The 21,196-nt window shown below is 41.4% G+C and overlaps 1 protein-coding gene across 7 annotated transcripts in view; it reads left to right on the top strand.

Moving 5' to 3' along the window:
• Window positions 1-10,456, top strand: part of BMF (Bcl2 modifying factor) — a 37,745-nt gene extending 27,289 nt beyond the window's left edge. For 4 of the 7 annotated variants that reach the window (XM_077322921.1, XM_077322920.1, XM_077322922.1 and 1 more), the window contains 2 exons: window positions 7,449-7,516; window positions 9,167-10,456. In XM_077322921.1, the coding sequence (XP_077179036.1) occupies window positions 7,449-7,516; window positions 9,167-9,268 (170 nt within the window). In that variant the 3' untranslated portion in view covers window positions 9,269-10,456. The remainder of the gene's footprint in view (window positions 1-7,448; window positions 7,517-9,166) is intronic. The other 3 variants (XM_077322923.1, XM_077322924.1, XM_077322925.1) reach the window with 1 other exon arrangement.
• The last annotated feature ends 10,740 nt before the right edge of the window (window positions 10,457-21,196 follow it).

Below are 21,196 nucleotides of genomic sequence, written 5' to 3' on the forward strand. Positions count from 1 at the left end.
AATATGGAACTGGTATCTAGAGTAGTAAAACCAGGCAAAGAATATCTGTTGCATCAAGGAACTTGGATTGGTGTACTAAGGAAGCCCCACGCCATTCTTAACCCCTCAGCAAGTTATGAGGTAGAGGAGACGAAGGGATGGAGGGGTAGGTTTAGAGTTTGGGTTAGCTTCCTAAATTAAATGGAACAACTGAGGATTCATAAATGGATAAATGTATATTGATAAATAGAGCAGTAGTGTGCCTCCAACCACTATACCAGGGGTAGTCAAACTGCGGCCCTCCAGATGTCCATGGACTACAATTCCCAGGAGCCCCCTGCCAGCATTCGCTAATGGACTGTAGTGCTTGGATGGGGAAGGTCCTTTATTTCTATATCAGATCTTCCTGATGTTAATGAGTCCATGTGCTGCTATTGGCCCTGTTGGAGGAAACAAACCAGTGAAGCAAATATCAACTCCAGTGGGGGCTGCCTGGGGGAAATGGGGAATTTTAGGATTGGCAGTTCTCCTGGTATTAACACTGATCTCAGACTACAGAGATCTATTCTCCTGGAAGTCTCTTCTCTCCTCACCTTCCTGAGGCCCCACCCCTGATTATTAAGGAATGTTCCAGCTTCAAAGTTAGCAATTCTAGGGGTGAAGGATCACACCCCTTACCCCTGTGCACGAACCGCAATTCAAATAACCCACCCATGGTATCTAATACTTGTCTGTTGTTTTTTTTTAACTGCTCAGAAGATCCAGTCATAGATTTCTTAAAGGCATCGCCTTTAGTTTGTCGGCCCTCAGAAGCCAGCTGAGTTTAGATGCTGCATATGCAGAAAGCATCTCATTTTTGTGTAGTAAGGAAGAGGTTTCATAAGCCTTCGTTTCTCTTCCCCACCTTTCAATTTTTTGTAACCCCCCCCATTTTATCCTATCTAGTTTCTTTTTATTGATAGACTTGTCAAAAATATTTAAAGGTCACTTGTGCCATTTCTTCCTTGCACAATCTTCCCTCCTCTCCTATAGCTAGTTCTCACCAGCCCAGCTTCCTTCTCCCACTGGAATGTATTCCTGACCTCTGTTGCCTCAGGAAACATGAGCTATTTCCTTGTTTTACCTAATGTCTGATCTGTTTTGTGGCAGCAAGTTATGTCTCCAGCCACCTGGGAGGCAGCTTCTGGTTGCAGTATTGCATATTTTGTTTGGATTACTGTAGTTAATGTGTCTTTTAGAAAGTTTGTGTAGTTCATTAATTCCCTCCCCCATTCTGCTGGAATTCCACTTTATGCTGTTGGAATTAGAGATGTAAGACTCCTGGAAATTTTGGAAGCCATGACAAGAAAAAAAGTTTGGAGTGGGAGGAGAGACTAGGGAAACTCATATATGATTTAGTGTATAAAATTGTTCTAGGAAAGCCAGATCTTCTGCTTCGACAGGAGACATCCAGCATCCTGCTGGGGCTTTCTACCATAGAATCATAGAATAATAGAGTTGGAAGGGATCTTATGGGTCATGTAGTCCAACCCCCTGCACTATGCAGGACACTCACATCCCAATCGCTCATCTACTATAACCTGCCACCCCCTTAAGCCTTCACAGAATCAGCCTCTCCGTCAGATGGCTATCCAGCCGCTGTTTAAAAATTTCCACTGCCTTAGGTAGACAGCAGGTGGGAAATGGAGAGGGGGCACTGGCATTATACTGGTGTCATAATATCACTTCTGACTTGTGTTGGAAGTGACATCATCACATTGGATGATATGCTTGGATTTACTGATTAAATCATGGAGTTGATGCAGATACTAGATCATCAGCCCTATGTGATGATGTTGCTTGTAGATCATGCTAAAAGTGACAAAACAGTATCACACATCTTAAGTTTAGCAACCGAAGCTACAGGGTATACTTAAGAAATTTACAAGTATATACATAATTGTGTTAAATAAAGCAAGTGTTATTTGGGCAGAAGCATTTTGATACAGTCACAATGAGGCTATCAGTATCTTTTACTATCACATTAAAATTTTAAAAACACCAAGACTTCAATATTGTTTTATCATGAATGTTGCAGCAGATTACTTGTGGTAAGCATTGATCACATTTAAACTCTAAATATCCCTGAAAATAAGATGCATACTTATACACAGGAAATCAGGAATTATCTAAGGTTGATTTTCATAACAGTCTTCATACTACACATGAGTAAAAGTGGGTTTTACAAAGTATTTTATCTGAGCATTTGGCATTCCTCAAACTTGCCAACATCAGTGTTGAAATGTTGAATGCATTTCCCCACACAAAATGTTCCATTCCACCCCACACACGCCACTGCCCTTCACATATCCAGTTCGAATTGCTACTGATTCTACCAATCTAGAACTGATTCTACCAAGTACAATAGAAGTTTGATATATTTAGGTTTAGCTGAGACCACACCTTAATGTTTGAAAATAAATAGTAACCCACAAACACCAAAGAGCCATGTCTTGAAATCCCTGATATATATACCGCAGCAGATGTCCTGATAGTAACTCTGTGCTGGAAGGAAGTTATCTTTAATCCCCGATAAATGTTTGGAAACATAATTTATAAGAACAACTTCTTGCCACCTGTGGTTGTTCTATCCACCATTATGACTCCTTTTTGATTTCCCTTTGTCCAGCACTTTCCACAGACACTTACAATAAGTCTGACTAGAATTACAAATCTTGGTCTCTCTAGGCAATTGCAAGAGTATTGATATTCGTGAAAGTCAAGCAGAGCAGACTTTGAAAGAACAAAAGAAAGCAGCATGGCCATCCTGCAAATACATTTAATTTTTATTCTAAGTGTTTATATTTCATGCTTGCTGCCAAATTAGCTCCTGTGGTAACAAAATATTGGGCCCACAGATAGCGGAGGTGAAACCTGTGCCTGGCTCTCTTCATGAACCCAGTTGCCAGGTGCAATGTTTTTAAACACTTGTACTCCTGGGAACTACTTTGCAATCTAAGTGAAATAATCTCAGTCAACACATCTGTGTAATATAGCTCTCTACTAAACTTAAGAAGGGCGAATTCCCCAGGCATTCGCACAACCCTCCCTCCATCCTCGCTGTGGGCCGCTGATAATGGATTGACTTGCCTGTCCCGGCGGCAGGAAGGAGAACTGCGGGGAGAGTGCTAACCCCTCCCACATCATGTGACTCTGGTGGGAAAGTCACCCTTTGTGAGCAGAGCCTAGAATGGTATAATTCTGTTTAGGGTGGTAGTGATTGATTCCACAGGAGACAATGCTTCAGTACTGCAGAGCTACTTTTATGCAAGCAGAATACCAGATTACAAGAGAAGATTCACTTTTTCCTTCCAATGGTCTTCCATTAGTGCTCCCGGAGGAGCACTAAATCAAGTGATCAGCACTTGCTCAGGGGCCCTGGCCTGGAACACTCTCCCTGGTGAGATCAGGGCCCCCAAGAACCTTCAACAGTTCTGGATGGCCTGTAGGACAGAGGTATTCTGCCAGGCATATGGTTAAGGCCAGGAAATTAACATCGAGGAAATGCTGGCCTTCCTGCCCAAGAACCCCACTCACAAAATATTAATCTGCTCATTAAAATAGCTCCCCTCTCTGTAATTTTTTAAGGAGGCAGCTTTTAATAATTTAATATTGATCTTTATTATTTTATGTGAACTATATTTTGTATATTTTATATTGCCACTTGCCCTGTGCCTTTTGGGAAGGGTGGGCTATAAAAATATGATGGTGATGATGATCCATCAGTGGACTGATAATTGCAAATCTTTCCCCCTTTCCTTCTCCCTGCAGTCCCCGCCCATTCTGGGAGAGTTGCTTCCCACTCCCAGGTTTGCTTTGACTCACATGTACTACATGAATAGCAAGACTGCTGTGAGCTGATGGTGCCCCCTTTCTACTCCTCAATGCATCCCCCCCCAACCCATGAGACTCTCTGCATGGTCCCACTTTTATGCTGAGCTTGTTGGTTGCTATTTTAAAATATTACTGGAGACTACTGTTGTTTTGGTTCATTGAGCTGCAATTGATTGTAACGGTTATATTTTGACATTTTAAATTGCGTTGTTAGACACCTTGAGCAATCTCTGGGGAGTGCAGGATCGCAATCTGGTCAAATACATTACTAGGGTCAGCTCACTTGCTGCAGAATAACCAGGAGTGTTCATGTTGAATGCTCTTGTAATAATAGAACGGAGGACTTTGTAAAACCTCAAGGGCCAATTTTTCTATCCACATTGACACAGAAAGACTGCCAGATTTTTTTTCCTCAAAGCATAATGAGAACTCTTCTAAATGTGCTGAGATGACTGTATCTTTTCTGGAATATCCAGAGAAAATGCACATGTTGCAATATAAGCAGGAACATTCCCATCAGCCTTCATACATACATTTAAAAAGCCACCTATGTTGGCTCCACTACAGCCCCAGTATATCCCAAGTGGTTGTGTGAACTGGTCCGAACAAAGGAACACTGGGAAAAGTAAGGTTGCTAACTCTGAGTTGGAAAATTCCTGGGGAGATACCTCAGTGACGTATAATGCCCCAACATTTGTCCTCCCAAGGGGAACCAGAGATCAATTGTAATGGCAAATCACCCCACTCCACTTGGAAGTGGCCACAGCAGGAAAAGTATTGCTCTGTAAGGACAGCCAGGATTGCTAAAAGGGGTGGGAGACTAGGGGGACATAATTATGGGGACCAAGCAAATGTTGTTGTCATATGATTTGAGTTTGATTGGTGCTAAAGGGGCTCAGCATGAAATATTTGGGGGAGGGGGAGGAGTCCTGGCAGGAGTAAGTACATCTGAAGCTCAAGGGCTTAGACTCCCCCAGAAACTGGCCCAATTTTAGAGCATTTAGAGCATTATTGAAGAAGCAAATGAATCCACTGACACATGCTCAGTGCTTTGCAATGCTGTCTTCAGATTGCACGGGTTAGCTGTCACTTTTTTATTCCCTCCCTTTCTCTGTAGAACTCAAGCCAGAGTGACAAGTTCTCCCTCCTTCTACATAGGCTAGACTGAAAGAAAATGACTAGTACAAGGTCAGAGACCTTCATGGCTGAGTTCGGGATTTGAACCTATGGCTAGTCTGGGACACAGATCACTGCACCACTCTGGTTTTCCATCAGTGTGTAACATCGTTGTTGTTAGGTGCGAGGTCATGTACGATGCATCATGACCCCATGGACAATGATCCTCCAGGCCTTCCTGTTCTCTACCATTCCCCGGAGTCCATTTAAATTTGCACCAACTGCTTCAGTGACTCCATCCAGCCACCTCATTCTCTGTCATCCCCTTCTTCTTTTGCCCTCGATCGCTCCCAGCATTAAGCTCTTCTCCAGGGAGTCCTTCCTTCTCATGAGGTGGCCAAAGTATTTGAGTTTCATCTTCAGGATCTGGCCTTCTAAGGAGCAGTCAGGGCTGATCTTCTCTAGGACTGACTGGTTTGTTCGCCTTGCAGTCCAAGGGACTCGCAAGAGTCTTCCCCAGCACCAGAGTTCAAAAGCCTCAATTCTTTTGAACCAGAGTTCAAAAGCCTTATGGTCCAACTTTTGCAGCCATACATTGCAACTGGGAAGACCATAACCTTGACTAGACACACTTTTGTTGGCAGAGTGATGTCTCTGCTTTTTAGGATGCTGTCTAGATTTGCCATAGCTTTCCTCCCCAGGAGCAAGCGTCTTTTAATTTCTTTGCTGCAGTCCCCATCTGCAGTGATCTTGGAGCCCAGGAAAATAAAATCTGTCACTACCTCCATTTCTTCCCCATTTCTTTGCCAGGAATTGAGAGGGCCAGATGATAAATAAACCTTTGTTTTCTTTATGTTGAGTTTCAAGCCAACTTTTGCACTCTTCTTCACCCGAATTAAGAGGGTCTTTAGTTCTTCTTCACTTTCTTCCATTAGAGTGGTATCATCTGCATATCTGAGGTTGTTGATATTTCTCCCTGCAATCTTAATCCCAATTTGTGACTCATCTAACCCCGCCTTTCTCATGATATGCTCCGCATACAAGTTAAATAGACAAGGCGACAGTATACAGCCTTGCCGAACTCCTTTCTCAATTTTGAACCAATCAGTGATTCCATGCCCGGTTCTCACTGTTGCTTCTTGACCTGCATATAGGTTTCTCAAGATACAAATAAGATGTTCTGGTATTCCCATCTCTTTAAGAATTTGCCACAATTTGTTGTGCTCCACACAATCAAAGGCTTTAGCATAGTCAATGAAGAAGAACACTAGATATTTTTCTGGAACTCCCTAGCTTTCTCCATGATCCAGCGCATGTTTGCAATTTGATCTCTACTTCCTCTGCCTCTTCAAAATCCTGCCTGTACTTCTGGAAGTTCTCGGTCCACATATTGCTGGAGCCTAGCTTGTAGGATTTTAAGTATAACTTTGCTAGCATGAGAAATAAGTGCAATGGTGCAGTAGTTTGAACATTCTTTGGCATTGCCCTTTTTTGGGATTGGAATGTAAACTGACCTTTTCCAATCCTGTGGCCACTGTTGAGTTTTCCAAATTTTCTGGAATATTGAGTGTAGCACTTTTACTGCATCGTCTTTTAAGATTTTGAATAGTTCAACTGGAATGCTGTCACCTCCACTAGCTTTATTGTTGCTCAGACTTCCTAAGGCCCATTTGACTTCACATTCCAGGATGTCCAAATGTCCAAAGCAAAGCTAAAACAAGGCTGGTCTCCTAATGTGGAAATGGGCCGTTCCGCACAACTTTAATATAGCACTAATCTTACATTGTCTTTTCGCCACTAAAACTGCATTCCGCATGACGTCGTGAGCAATCTGCAACACTCCTGCAACACTAGCACCAAAATTGCTTCGTTGTAGCGATTTTCGGGGAATCGGGAAAAGTGGATTCTCCCTCAGAAAATCGCTACACTCTTGCCAACAACCTGCAACACTTGCGAAAAAGACATATGCGTTCTCAATGTAGCGGTTGCAACAAAGTCCCTCCCCCTGGCTCTCTCCTCCAAACTTCCAGCGAAGCGATCGCCAGTTTTTTTTCCTCGGAGCGGGGAAAGCAACGAACCAGCAAGGCTTGATTCACCCAGCGAGGTTTCTCCGGCTACAGTCCTTCCACAGAAGTGCTTTAAAGCTCCCCTAAGTCCCCAAGCACAACACAGCCCCCTGTTCGCCAGTTCCCTTAAATTTCGGCCAAAATCATGCCCATGCGGGGGGGGGATTTTTTTTTCCACTCGAGGGAGAGTGGTAACAATGAATCACCAGCTCACACACCAGCTAGATGGGTCTCTCCGTTGCAACGAATCAGCGCATACTCGTTGCAACGTATGTGTGTGTGTGTTTTTTTTTTTACTGTGCTTTAAAGGGAAAGGGGCTTTTCGGGAGCATGATAACAACCGCCCATTGGCTGTTCATTTGATTGACGACCAGGGGCAGGAACAAGCACAGAAAAAAATCGCTTCCTTTCTAGCGATTCCTGCAAGACCGGAAACCTGTGGGGAACGAATGAAACGCTACTGGATTCCCCTACAAATGAAGGTATGCGGAACGCCGAGATTCCACTATTTAAAATGCCGTTATTGCTTTGTGAAAGCAATTGGCAACATTTGTCCTTGTGCGGAATGGCCCTCAGAGTTCTCTCAGCCTCACCACCCTCACAGAGTGCCAGTGGTGGGAAGGAAAAGAAAAGTAGTCAAAAGTGAGGTACAAAAAGCTGCTCCTCCTTCTTCCTTCTCCATCAGATGGAAGTCTTTTTTTCCCAATTTATTTTCATTTACTTTTGTACCCCTTCTTTCTCCTCCACTGGGAACCAAAACAACTGACATGCTTTTCTTTTTCACCATTTAAATTTTCCAACAACCATGTGAGGTAGGGTTCGAAGGAGGAGACAGGCCATTGTTAAGGTAAGTTACGACAGAGAACAGGCAGCCTAAGTGCAGGGCTTACGATGGTAAAATATTCTAAGGCGGATAGAATGCCGCCTTCCTGATTCAAATGAGTAGCTGTGTTGGTCTGGAGTATCACAATAAAATCAGAGTCTTTTTTCGTCTAAAAGGTGCTACTGGACTCTGATTCGATTGTGCCTTCCTGATTGTATGGCATACCTGAATTGGCCCAAGGCACCTCTATCTTAGAAGTCTTTCTGTCATACTAGGCCATCATGGCACTATGGGACATAATTCAGGCACTGCATTTCACGGAAGCAGAGCTGACTTAGAACAGCACTCGCCTCTTCATAATAGTGCTGGTGTGTGTGTGTGTGTGTGTGTGAGAGAGAGAGAGAGAGATTCTGGTATCCATAGGCATGCAAGTTTTAAAGGTCTTGGACAAAAGACTGCATGGCACTTCTGTTGTGAGGTAGCAATACAGGATTTGTGTCTCCTTCCCCCAGCCCAGGATCTAAATTTGCTCCCTGATAATGGGACCTGAAATAACCCCTTATTGTTTTTGTTTTGTTTTTGTTTTCAAGTGTGTTCTTGCTTAAGGTTTAATTGGCTCCAGTCAATAGGAAAGGGCTCCAAGACTGATTATTTATGGCTTACTGTCAAAAGGAGCTATAAAAAAGGGTAGTATTATCTTGGAGATGCTGGGAAGTTAAGCATGGTGGAGGGGGGGAGGAGTGTGTGTGCACATAAGAGTGTGTTTTCTTGTACTGGATAAAATCAGTTTTGCTGTCTCAGCAGTGTGGTTTAAATTGAAGATTAACCCTTTGACCTTCACGGTGTCAAATCACTTACAGATGGATCACCAGCTACACTTCTCTCTTTTCCCCCCACCCCTTTCTCCTATGTTTTGCGGGGAGTGGGCAGTCTCCTTTATTTTTTTTTAAAAAGGGAAAAAGTTGTTTGTTCTTGCAGCTGGAGCTTTGAGTCGCTCAGAAGCCAATCTGATTAAAAACAGCACTTGGCTAAACTCTGCAAAATCCAACAAAAAGGGGGGAGAGACTTAATCCTTTTGTGCACAATACATAAAGGGCCTGCTCTTTTTTCTAAAGTTGGAGCTACAATTATTCCTGAAGAGTTTACCTCTTCTACCACCACCCTTTTTTTCAAACATGTTATACTGGTGGGATGGAAGTGTCTGTATGTAAAATGTAACTTAGTTTTATTGGAATAAAGTGCATTCTTATATGGCAATGTTTAAAATTTATGTGACTAATCTTTTTGGGACCATTCTCCCTTTTTACAGCACCAGCAGAACAGGAATCATGTCTGGTGGCAGATTCTTCTTTTCCTTCATAACGTGGCCTTGAACATGGAAGCAAATAGACACCATGCAGGTCGAAGGTGAGACTTGGCCAGCCTCTTCCAGGTCGCATCCAGTCTGCGAGGAGCACTGAACAACTTCAGGGCAGAGATGCGCATGCTGCTGGATGGATGTGAGGTTCCTGCAAAATGGAGGACCCTTTTGTCAAACAAACAACTCATATGAGAAGAACTTGCATTCTCTATTCCTCACTTCCTGCCTTCTGCAGAGGGGACCTTTGATCCAACACTGTTGATTAAAAATCTTCCAAGAAGTGTGCAGTTTTTAAAATTGAGATGCAAATGAGTGGGCTGGTATATCAGGAAGCTTCCCTTTTAGCTGAGGAGTGTGCAGCATTTTGTAACCATAGTTGCGGGTTATGGCGCTAATGAATCATAATCAACACAAAGTTCATGTGGGTAGTTTCCAAATGAGACATGTTTGACTCACCCATGGGAAATTTTTTTTAAGAAAACAGCGTTAGTTCAATATACTTGCAGCTGAACAGAAAGTATTCAATCCCTACATTTTGGGACACTGGTATAAAAATGGGTTGGAGGTGCTTGAGCAAAGATGTAAAATTTCCAGATATATATTGAAACCATGGAAGAAAAAGGGGGATGGGCTTTTCTTTTAACACCAAGAAATGTTGGGGGAGGGGTCAATTATATGCAATACTTATTAAATTCAAACTTTACTACTTTTAGTACATAAAATGTATTTTATATAACTTTAGCCGGTAAAATGGTACTTGGGTTTGGTATATTTATGACATTAAAAATATAAATGCCTTAATCTTCTTCAAACAATAATTACAAATGTGCCCACTGTTAAAGATGGAGTAACATGACTGCTGCATCTTTGTTTTTGACAGGAAAATAGGTATAGACAAAATAAGTCAAACACTATCAACATGGAAGTAAACTAAAAGTTCTTGTTGTCACAACTTAAAAAGGGTGGCCTGCACCTAAAGAATGGTGTAATTTGTTCTGCTTATCATGGAAACCTTCAGCTTGTGGTTCTGGAACAGCCGTCCCTCTTACCTCATACTTTTGAATCTGAAGAGAATGTCAAAAGCAGTTGGTGATATGACATTTTGATGTTGTCTAAAGAAAAAGTGGGTTAAAAAAAAATGTGTTGGGCATGGACAAATCCCTCCTGTGCGGTCTTTCTGGATGCTGGCCAGTATGTAAACCTCAAGAGTTATCATGCAGAATCAGAAAAAAATAATAATACAGATCTTTAGGGAAAAGTCTCACAAAATAAATACACCTTAATTACATTCCTGGGATAGCAAATTGCTATTAGCAATACATTTGGATATTCAGTTAAAGTTTTTAGTAACAGTATATCATTTTCTTACACCACTCACAATCTCTTCATGTTGACCCAGGGAGTAAACTTTATAGCCAGGGAGACTTGCTTATGACAATGAAGCATAGGCTTGGGCTGATGTCATAATAACTGTACAAAGCTAGCTATCCTGGATCCATATTTATTTATTTTTATTTATTTGATTTATATTACATTCAGTCCTATTAAATTCATCCTTGAAAACACCAGGATAACTCATGCTTATCTAACCAATCAGAAACAGTGTCCGAAATATCCGTAACTTGATTCTGAACTGGCTTGAGCTTCAAGGGTTCAGAAAATGGAACGTTCGCATGAAGTGAAACAAGCATCTTAATGTCTTTCACTGTAGTTTGCTTCCGTGTGTGTGTGTGTTTCAGTTATTGATCGGTTCATTTTGTTCAGTGCTGAAGATGGAAAGCAAGTGAGAAGCAAGAGTAGTGAAAGGCTGCATTGTACTAGGCTGTTGTTACAGGGGCAATATACGTGGCAGACTCTGAAGGTTCAAGTATATGTGTTATGACACACAAGTCATGTGAACATCAAAGACAATTCATCTTAAAAACTACTCCATTGCTCAGAGCTGCTTGAACCAGGGCGGAGAAGGGCTTTTACCCTCATTTCCGCACCATTTTCCCCATTAGAAATGGTCACTGGGGCCCATGTTTGCCCCTTCCTCAAACTTCATATAGCCAAGGACATGGGTAGCCAAGGACACGATAAAGGGGAAAACAGCCCTCTGGCCTCTTCATTAGGGAAAAGGGTATGGAAGTGAAGGCAGAAGCACCCCCACGCACAACACTCTGAACAGCACTGAGTGATGGAGAGGTTTCTAAGGTAAGTTTCCCTGAAGAATTCCCAACCCAACTCATGTGTCATGCACAGATAAGCCCTTTTGCACACCTCAACCAAAGACGACTTCTGTGTTCTGCAACAGTCTCCAGAAAGTTGCTTGTTTAGTATCAGTTTCAATGCTATTGCTAGTATTATTATTATTACCTTTGCATATTGGATCTCAGAGATCTGCAGTAGCAATGTGAATTGGCTGCATATCCTTTTTAAACAATGCTTTTATCAGTGCATCATTCATCAGTTGCAAAAAGAAAATGTTTCCTAAGAATTTTTTGACCCCACCCTCCAAGTTTCTAATGTTTCCATTTTAGGCTATGGGCCCTTCTCTTCTAATTTAGCAGTTTTTTTTAAAGTCTCCAAATCTCAACTTTTGTTTCCCATCTGAGAGTGTTGCCAGTTTCTCCTAAGAAGCTGTCCTTTGCAACATTTGTGATAACTGAAATAACTGTTGGTGTTGGATGAATTCCCCCCCCCCCAACATTTTCCATGATGAGTTGGTAACATTTACACAAAATGTCTTTTTTTCCAATATGCAACCTTTACCTAGACCAGGCTTTCTCAAACCAGGATTTTTTGAGACCTTGGGGTTTCTTGATAACCCTGGAAGGGTTTCCCAAATGGGTAGGAGTTAGTTTTGCAATATATATTTAAAAATTGTTAAATATTTATTGGGTGATATGACTACATGGTCATGTCAATCTGCCCACCCCTCTCAAAATAGCCAATGATAGGCCTGGAGGAGGTGGGAAGGGGAGGAGCCTGGGATGGTCATGTTCACAACTATGCTTCCCAACCATATTCTGAACAATTGTGCCACTTCTGGGGTTTCTTGAAGCCTGAAGAATGTTTCAGGGGTTTATCAACAGTACAAAAGTTGAGAAAGGCTGACCTGGAGGTTTGGTTCTAACAATGACACTTTGGGTAGTAGAATAATTTGGGATATCTGGTTTATACATTATAATCTTTCTGCCCCTCCTTTTCCATTCTCAAGGCTTTTTGGCAGTTGCCCTACATCCTTGATATAATCCATTGCCCATCAGTTTCATCTGGGTAACCCTCCGATCAAAATTATTAACCTTATAATGTTGCAGAGCTTGTTTGTCACATCCATGCAGTATATTCCCACTCCGGTTGCCAGGCCTGACCTGGCAGCCAGTGGATGTCCAGGGAAGCAGGGATCTGAACAGGTAGCTGTTGATGATGGTGTGATGTCAGATCTGGGTTTCTTTTGAAGTGATGTCCCTTTGTTCTAGCAATGGCTAGAAGCTCTGGTAAAACCATAGGATTTTTGACATGTCCTAAAAAGGGCTAATGCCATTTCTGTAATTTTATGGATTCCTAGGGAGGTATGATGTCACTTCTGTGAAAGTGATGTCATGCTATTGGCCGGAAGGCCACTTAATTTTTTTTCTTCTGCTGCTGTTCTGATTGGTGGCACATAACAGGAGTTGGGGGCTGGCAGCCCTAATTCCCACTGCTCCATAGTACCGAAGGATAGCATAATGAACATGGCCTAGTAAAAACTGTTGGGATCTGTTCAGACTAGGGTTGTGCGCTTTGGCCACTTTGGCAATGACGGAAGCCCAAGGTGGCCAGTGCTGTAGAGGAGAGGGGTGGTGCCTGGTGTGCCAGCACCGCCCCTTCCCTCTGTGGCACTGGCCACCTCAGACTTCCGTGATCACTGAAGCGGCTGAAGAATGCCAGTGCACCTAACCCTTGTTCAGACTACTGAAGCAAGATGAATTAATCAGTTCGGGGGCAAGAAGGCCTCATAATCAGTCAATGCTAAGTTTAATAATATTGGGGTTTTTAATAGACAGTATTCAGTTTTGGTGAACAGTGATCAATTACAATATTATATTGAAAAGCAGATTCTTCTACAATTCAGTATTAAACTCTATTGTATCCAAGGGGCAGAACCCACAATGAGGATAATTCATCATTGGTCGATGACTATAAACCCATTGGTTTGCCTGCTTCCAAAGGTATGGGCATTACATCAGTCTGGAGCATTTAGGGAAACCTAAAAGAAATGTTCACTTCTTGACTTGATTGGGAATACGGGGCATTCTCCTCTTCTCTTTGTTCTCTCAATCCTCTAGCTAACTCTCTGCAAAGGGAGTTGGGTGGGAGTCTTGTCCCCACAGTATGTAAATTCTTGCACATGAACACTTGCGTGATGCCTTAACTTGCTGCTACTGAGGTGAGTGTATATTAGAGGCAGCCGATTTGCACCGTGAACCTTGATATAAGAACATGCATCCCTATTTTCATCTGTGAAATGGTGAGTGTGTGCTTTATCACCTGTTGTGCCTGGAAGGAAGCCATTGTAGGACCACTGAGTTTTCCATCAATTAAACATTCTATCCCTTAAGGGCTTATTTGTAATTGCCATTAGCTCAAGCAGGTCAGTTGTTCAGAGAATGTTATGAATTTTGGATGGATATTTCTGATATTTAATTAGAATACATGTTAAGAGAATGGGATCTCAGTATTCACCCCACTGTTAGTATATTGAGACGTTAGCTACTGTGTTTCTATGAAAGTAAAGCCATTGGTTACTTCTTCTATATTTGTATCCCTTTTCCAGTTGTAAATAGACCAGCATAAATGTTAAAACTTGTATCCTTTACTCCTTCCATAAGCATATTTATCAGAGATCTTGACTTGGAGGCGACAATTTCCATTCATCTCCCCTCCCCCACCCCCTTTGCCGTATCTTTTCCTTTTGTCAGTCCTTTATGAAACAAACTTTCCCTGGACGTATTAAAGCCAGTAATAGTGCTTTTGCTGCAATTCTTGGAAACTGAGACGGCAATCATAACAAACTGTACTGCCCGAGGTAGCTTCCAGCTGCCAAAAATTAGACCAAGGTGGAGGGAGAGGAGGGGAATGGTCTTCGGATAAAAAGACAGCTAGAAATGGCTTTTCACAAAGTGCTGATGGGCGCTGTGCTAGCAATGCCCTGTTGTGCACCTTCTGTGGCTACATAAGTGTTGCTACCGTTGCTTCTGGTGTGCCTCTCCCATTGCTTTTCTCTTTGGACCAAGGCTGCTTGCTGGTCATCTTCTGCCAACTAAAGCAGCCTGTTGGCAGTCAGTTCTCATCAATGTTCCTGAAGACTGGAACTCTCATTTTGGATGCTCGCCCCTGAGTGAGGCTTTCCTATCAGCCTCTCTGCCTTGTGGCAGCTTTGGTTGTAGTGACTGGTAGAAGGGCATGGGGGAGGGGAACCCAGTGCCCTCACGGAAGGCCATGGCCAAAACCTCACTCTCCTCAGATTGGCTACTTGCCTTCTTTGCCTCCTTTCTGGAGCTTGAAAAGGGCTATTTGCCATGCTGATAAGGCCTTGACTACACTGAGACACTGTTCCCATGAAACCCAGCTTGGATTAATTCACGTTAATAAGGACATAGCATTTGCAACCATTGCTGGACTCTGACATGAGCTGGCCCTTCTACCCCATGTGAATGGGATTGGGGAGTGGGCATTATCACATATTCTGAAAATGTGTAGACAGCAGAGTTAGGATTTTGTGAATGATACTGTTATACTAAGGCCAATGTTTGTGGGAGGCTTTTCACCAAAGAGTTTGAGGAAAGACTGGCCATGTCCACACAGGTTATTTGCCCCACGTTCAATGCAGTTGAGAAGCAGTTTTCCTCCTCTGCACCTGGCTTCCTCCCAACATCATGATGCATTCAGGTATTGGGGGAGGGGTGTCCCCCAGCTTTTCTCTGATCTTTCTCAAACCTGATTTGTCCTGAAGTGTTGGGAGTGACTGCAGTAATGCCTGGATAGATTTTCCTTAGAAGGATACATACGTCAAATAATAAAAGAAAAAGGTTAACTAATCTCTTTTAACGATTTCTCTTAATTATTTGGTTTAAAATGATAGAACTTCTGAGCATGTATAAAGAACACTGAAAATATTGCGAGGAACTAGGTTGATAAAATTCTTCATAGAGATCATAAATCTTCAAAAGAGACAGTTTTACAGGGAAAATGCCTCCTAGGTAAACTAATCCTAGTAACGCCGAGTTAATACATTGAAACGTATTGCTGTGTACTAATTTGTCCTAAAATTCAATACCTCTTTAAGCCAAGCCAAGTCCTTTATTATTATGGTACTAGACCAGTAGTCAAATTACAAGATACAAAAAAACATCTGGTGTTAACAAGATAAAAGAATCATTAATAACTAAAATATTATAAAATATAAAAACATTCCAGCTATAAGAATCATTCTGGTTTTAAAACTCACAAGCTTTATCTCAAGCAATTGAGACTATATCTACCTATCTCTTGTAAGCTGTGACCTCTTTAAAGTAATGACAGGGGGGTGGTTAAAAAGGTGTTATCTGTTCTATTAAATAATTTTCTAATTAACAGCTTTGGAGTTCTCTTGTTTTTACATGCCTGCAATAATTGTTGCAACATTGTACTAAGTTCCTAGCAGCATTTTGGGTATCACTTAATAAACTTAGTATTCTTCCCTCATGCTCAGTAGTACTACCTTTTTAAACAGTTTATTGAGTTAAACATTTTCAGTAAATAATTAAGAGAAACAGTTCAAAAATAGTCATTGACCCCTTTTCTTTGGTGATGTATGAATAGATCCCCCTGTAGAAGCTCAAGGTGAATCATGAAGGGCTTATTGTCTTCCTATTGTGCCACTGCTTTTTCTCTTGTGGCAGACATTTTCTTTGACCCTGTACCCTTTGGCAACCATTTATTTCCACTGCCACCCTGGGGGCTTTAATCAACTTATTTTAACTGGCACCATAACATTATTATATTGATTGTAATAAAAAATCCAGCAGGTTTTGTGAATCCTCAGTTCTCATTTTTCTCTAGAAAAGAAGGGCATGAAGATTTACTTTTTAAAAAAATGTTAGAGATTCAGAGAACCTACTATACCTATAATCATAATGGTATAACTATAAAAATATTCTAGCACCAGTTTCTTTAAAAACTGCAGAAAACCTGGTGGTCCAGGTAAACCACAAAATGCCATACGTGTCTGGAAGCCACCTGTATAGAGTGGGCCAAGTACTTGTACTTAATATAACTTACCCACTCCTTGAAAACCCATAAGGCAATAACTTCTGATTTCAGGGTTGGCTGTGAGAAGTATATTCTAACAAATCCTTTCTTCCCCCCGGCCTCACCCAGCGCTAACATAGTTGTCACTGGAGTTCTGCCTCTAAATCCTTCAAAACATTGAGAGACAAGACAACCATGACTTTGTCTACCTCGGTGCTGTCATCTTTGGCTTTCCTGCTGTTCAGCACACCTTGAATTCTTATTTCTACTCTATCTAGTTTTGTACATTGAAAGGAGATGCTTTTCCAGTTTATTCCCACAGTTTACACGCTTGGGGGGTGGGGGGTGGGGGGTATTCAATTGCAGTTTGGGTGATGGTCTCAATACTGGAGCTGGTAAATGTAAATCAGAGCTGGGAATAGCTATGAGCAACGGTATCAACCACTAACATGTTCTACCAGCAATTATTTTAACTAATGCTCTGCTAGAAAGCCTTCCGGATCTGTTTGCATTAGTTGGGAGGTGAACAGGGGCCTGAAGTAACAAGTTAGGCAAAACCCTGTGATCACTTGAGAGTAATCCCATTGAAATCTGTGGGACATGCTTCCAAATGAGTGTGCACAGTATCAGGTTGCCTGTTACTTCAATGTTTTTTGTGGCATCTTCTGTGAACAGTGAAGCCTTAGAAACTTTCCTCAGATAACATTCTGAAGGTATGGTTTTGCAAATGGTCTTTATCAAGAGAAATCTCTTGTCTCTCAACGGACTAGTGTGCCTTATCTGTCCTCTTGTAATTAAACCTGTCATGTGGGCCTATAAAAAGAAATTAAAGGGTTATCTGTGACTTTTTGCTTGTTGAGCAGGAAATATACCTCAAAAAGAATTTCTCTATGAGTTATTCAATAACTCTTAAAACATCTAAAGAGAAAGTTTGTTATCATTTTGGTACACTGTTTTGGTTCTTACATATAAGGAGAAAATAGACCAAACAAATCAAATGCACTGGAATGTAATTTGTGTGTGTGTGAATATATGTATATGTATATGTATATGTATATGTATATGTATATGTATATGTATATGTATATGTATATGTATGTATGTATGTATGTATGTATGTATGTATGTATGTATGTATAAATGAAATGTTGTCCTCTGGGCTGGGCTAAGGCTGCCCAGCTTTCAGATAGCCACTTGCTGCATACCTTCAACAGCTATGTGGCTTGCAATAACTAGCCGTCAGTCTGAAACTTGCAATTCTCACCTCAGCAAAAGAGGAGCTATTCCTTTGAAATTCATTTTGGAATCTGGTTTTCTAAAAAGAGAAGACTGAGGCTCCAATCCAGATATGTTAGTTGTGCTTAAGTCCCATTTAAATCAATTGGAGTTCTTGGTTTATGAAGCTATAAGGTGACCAGATTGTTCCACTTTTGGAGGGACATCTGGGGGTACCTGGCAAATTGTACTTATGTTGAAATTATATATATATATATATATATATATATATATATATATATATATATATATATATATATATATATATATATATATATATATATATATATATATATATATATATATATATATATATATATATATATATATATATATATATATATATATATATATATAAAAGGTAAAGGTAAAGGTACCCCCTGTGCAAGCACCGGGTCATGTCTGACCCTTGGGGTGACGCCCTCCAGCGTTTTCATGGCAGACTCAATATGGGTGGTTTGCCAGTGCCTTCCCCAATCATTACCGTTTACCCCCCAGCAGCAAGCTGGGTACTCATTTTACCGACCTCGGAAGGATGGAAGGCTGAGTCAACCTTGAGCTGATTACTGGGATTGAACTCCCAACCTCATGGACAGACAGCTTCAGACAGCATTTCTGCCGCTTACCACTCTGCACCACAAGAGGCTCCTAATATTTATATTACAATACTATTTTTTGTGTTCTATGCGTTCTATGAAACTTTCTGTTGCTTCAAATTTTTAATCAAGAACCCCCCCCCCCCCCCGCCACCCTGGTCAATGGTGTCCCGCTTTACCAATGTTAAAATCTGGTCACCTTAAGCTAGAAACTTATTCCATTAATGTCTAGGACCTTAAGTGCAACTAACATGCTTTAGGTTGGCACTTGTACCTTGGGAAAGGGGAGGGGATTCAGTGCCTTTGATATATCTGCAGCCTTTGGAGCAATGGGGGGGGGGAGTATCATAGGAGTGGGAAGAATATTCAATCATTTGTGTAGAGTAAAATGCTGTTTTGAAAATAATTGCATGCACACTGTTCTTAAAAATAATGTTTTCTTCCTTCCTTCCTTACGAGATTTTATTCTGAAGAACAATGATTGATAGAAGTATAGAACCTGGACGGCAACTATTATTATATCAGTTGGTGTTTTTAAAAAAATTCATTGTAAGAGTGCTTTTCAATTCAGATTGCATTGTTTATTATTCCATCAGGTGCATGAAATAGATAAGGCAGAACTACCCACTATATTTGGGGCTTTTTTGTTTGTTTTAGTTGTGGGCTGCCTCAAACAGGTCCATAGAGGTGGCATAATTTTTTTTCTAAATAAGTTAATACAGGATACAAAGGAAGACCATGGACCTGTACCAAATGGTGTAGAAAAGGGGATTTGGGTGGGTTTCACCTGTTTCGCCGGGATGGGGGCACATTGTCCATAACACTGGGTGGTCTGGTGATATAGAGGAACTCTGTTCCTCTTTGCAGCAAGTCATCCTGTGTAACTGAAGGAAGCTCTCCCCTCCCCACCTCCGGCTCTCAGTTTACCACACTGATCAAACCTCATTAGATAATATTTGGCTTGCATTGTTTCACTTGGCAGGAACCTGATCTTAGGAAAGTTCCAGAAGTTTCTTCTCCCCTCTTCAGATAAAGATTTTGGTACACATAATCTGAAGAAGACAAATATTTAGTCAAAAGGTGTTTATATGGGGCAGGGGGATACTTGAAGCTTATATTTGCTTTCCTTGGGTGCTTTGGAAACTCCTATTACTATTCTGTAGCAACTTAAGCTACATGTAATTTTAAAAGGTTGACAGTGCCCCTTTTTGTAATCCTCTCCATAAAAGAAAATGTATTTTAGATCTATTTTCCTTTTCCATCACAAGTATCATAGAAAGAAAAGTAATCTGAGAGGGGTGTGTTGCTGTCTCTCCGGACTCTTCACCTTTTTATAGAAGAAATTTATGAAATAGCTAATTGCACTGGGAAAGCAGGCAGCAAGCAGGAGAGAAAGCTCTCCAGGTAATATAAAAGGTTTTAAAAATTTAACACATACATGTTGTATATACCTTTAAGTTTTTTCCAGCTAATGCTGTCTTGTGAGATCTCTGACAGACATGGTCCTGAAGTGCACATACCTCCTTTCCCGTGGACTGAGACCCAGTGAGAATGTAGCATATTTTCTATTCTGGTTGTGTGCTTCAGGACCCCTTTGCTTGGCTTTGCTGACTTGGAGATCTCCTTTTTTTTGTATTTTTGCGGTATATTTGTCTTTAGCTTCCTTTGGTGCTTTAATATATATTTGAAATTCATCTTGGGATTTTTTCATAACTGGTTCCATTTTTAATAAAACGTTAAATCAGACACTCTTCTTGACTCTTTGTTCTGTTAACATCTGCATGGTACAACTACAACAATCTATAGCCTGGTTCTTAAAAATGCAAAATACATGAACAGAATTATTTAATATACTTCTCGTAAGGGTTGGAGGCGAAGTGAAGTTATAATTAAGAGAGGATGTGTGGATGTGAATCTATATATAAATAAAGCAAGTCTAGTGCCATAGTTAGAATACTGGATTTGGAACAGAGACTCCTGGGTTTAACTTCTCTGCTTGGTCCTGATGGTGCACAGCCCTAAACAGAATCACACCCTTGTGAACCCCCTGACTTCAATGGATTCAGAAGGGTGTGCCTCAACATAAGATTGTATGCAAGGCTGGTCTGATCTCTGGTTCTTAGCCTAGCCTGTGTCACTGAGTCACTGTAAGGAAAAACTTACAGAGATTTTGTAAAAAAAATCTTAGGCAGAGTGACTTTATATATAAACTAGATTTAAAGCCCGTTGTGCGTGTAAAGACAACGGGCGCTAGAAAAGATGGATGAGAGTGTGTCTTTGGTGGCAGGGTGTTTGTGAAAGATGTCTCTCTTGGTCTCTCTCTCTGTCACGCATTCATATACACACTCACACTGACACACAGTCACACAGAGGTGTTATTGTTTCTCAGAACTATATCCCGTCTCATTAGGGATGATCTTCGTGTACTAAGAGCTCGGACCCTTCGCAATGTAATGTGGGATTTTCTGTGTTCCTCTCAGTTAGCTCACCCTCTTTGCCAGACTGTAGTCAGTGCTGCAGTATCACCAAAGTTTTCTGCTCCCAACTGTCATCCCTAGAGCAAATCAGAGTGACTGTTCAAAGCATACCTGAAGTGCATCAAAGAAATGGTCTGTTAGTGGTAGTTCTGGCCGGAGCACATAAGCTCAACGGGAGGTCCGGAAGAGGGGAGAAGGATTTTCTCTCTGGGTAAGGGCTCCTGAGAGGCACAAACTGTCAAAAGCAGTCCAGTGCTTTAGAATGGTGGCAAGCATCTCAGGAGGCCCCGAAGAATGGCTTTATGAGACCCCAGCAAAGGAGAAGTGTTGAATATTTTCTCCTCCCATGGCGGAGGCTGTGGAAGGGGATTCCG

Source organism: Paroedura picta, chromosome 2 (genome assembly GCF_049243985.1).
Source record: "Paroedura picta isolate Pp20150507F chromosome 2, Ppicta_v3.0, whole genome shotgun sequence".
Taxonomy (NCBI): domain Eukaryota; kingdom Metazoa; phylum Chordata; class Lepidosauria; order Squamata; family Gekkonidae; genus Paroedura; species Paroedura picta.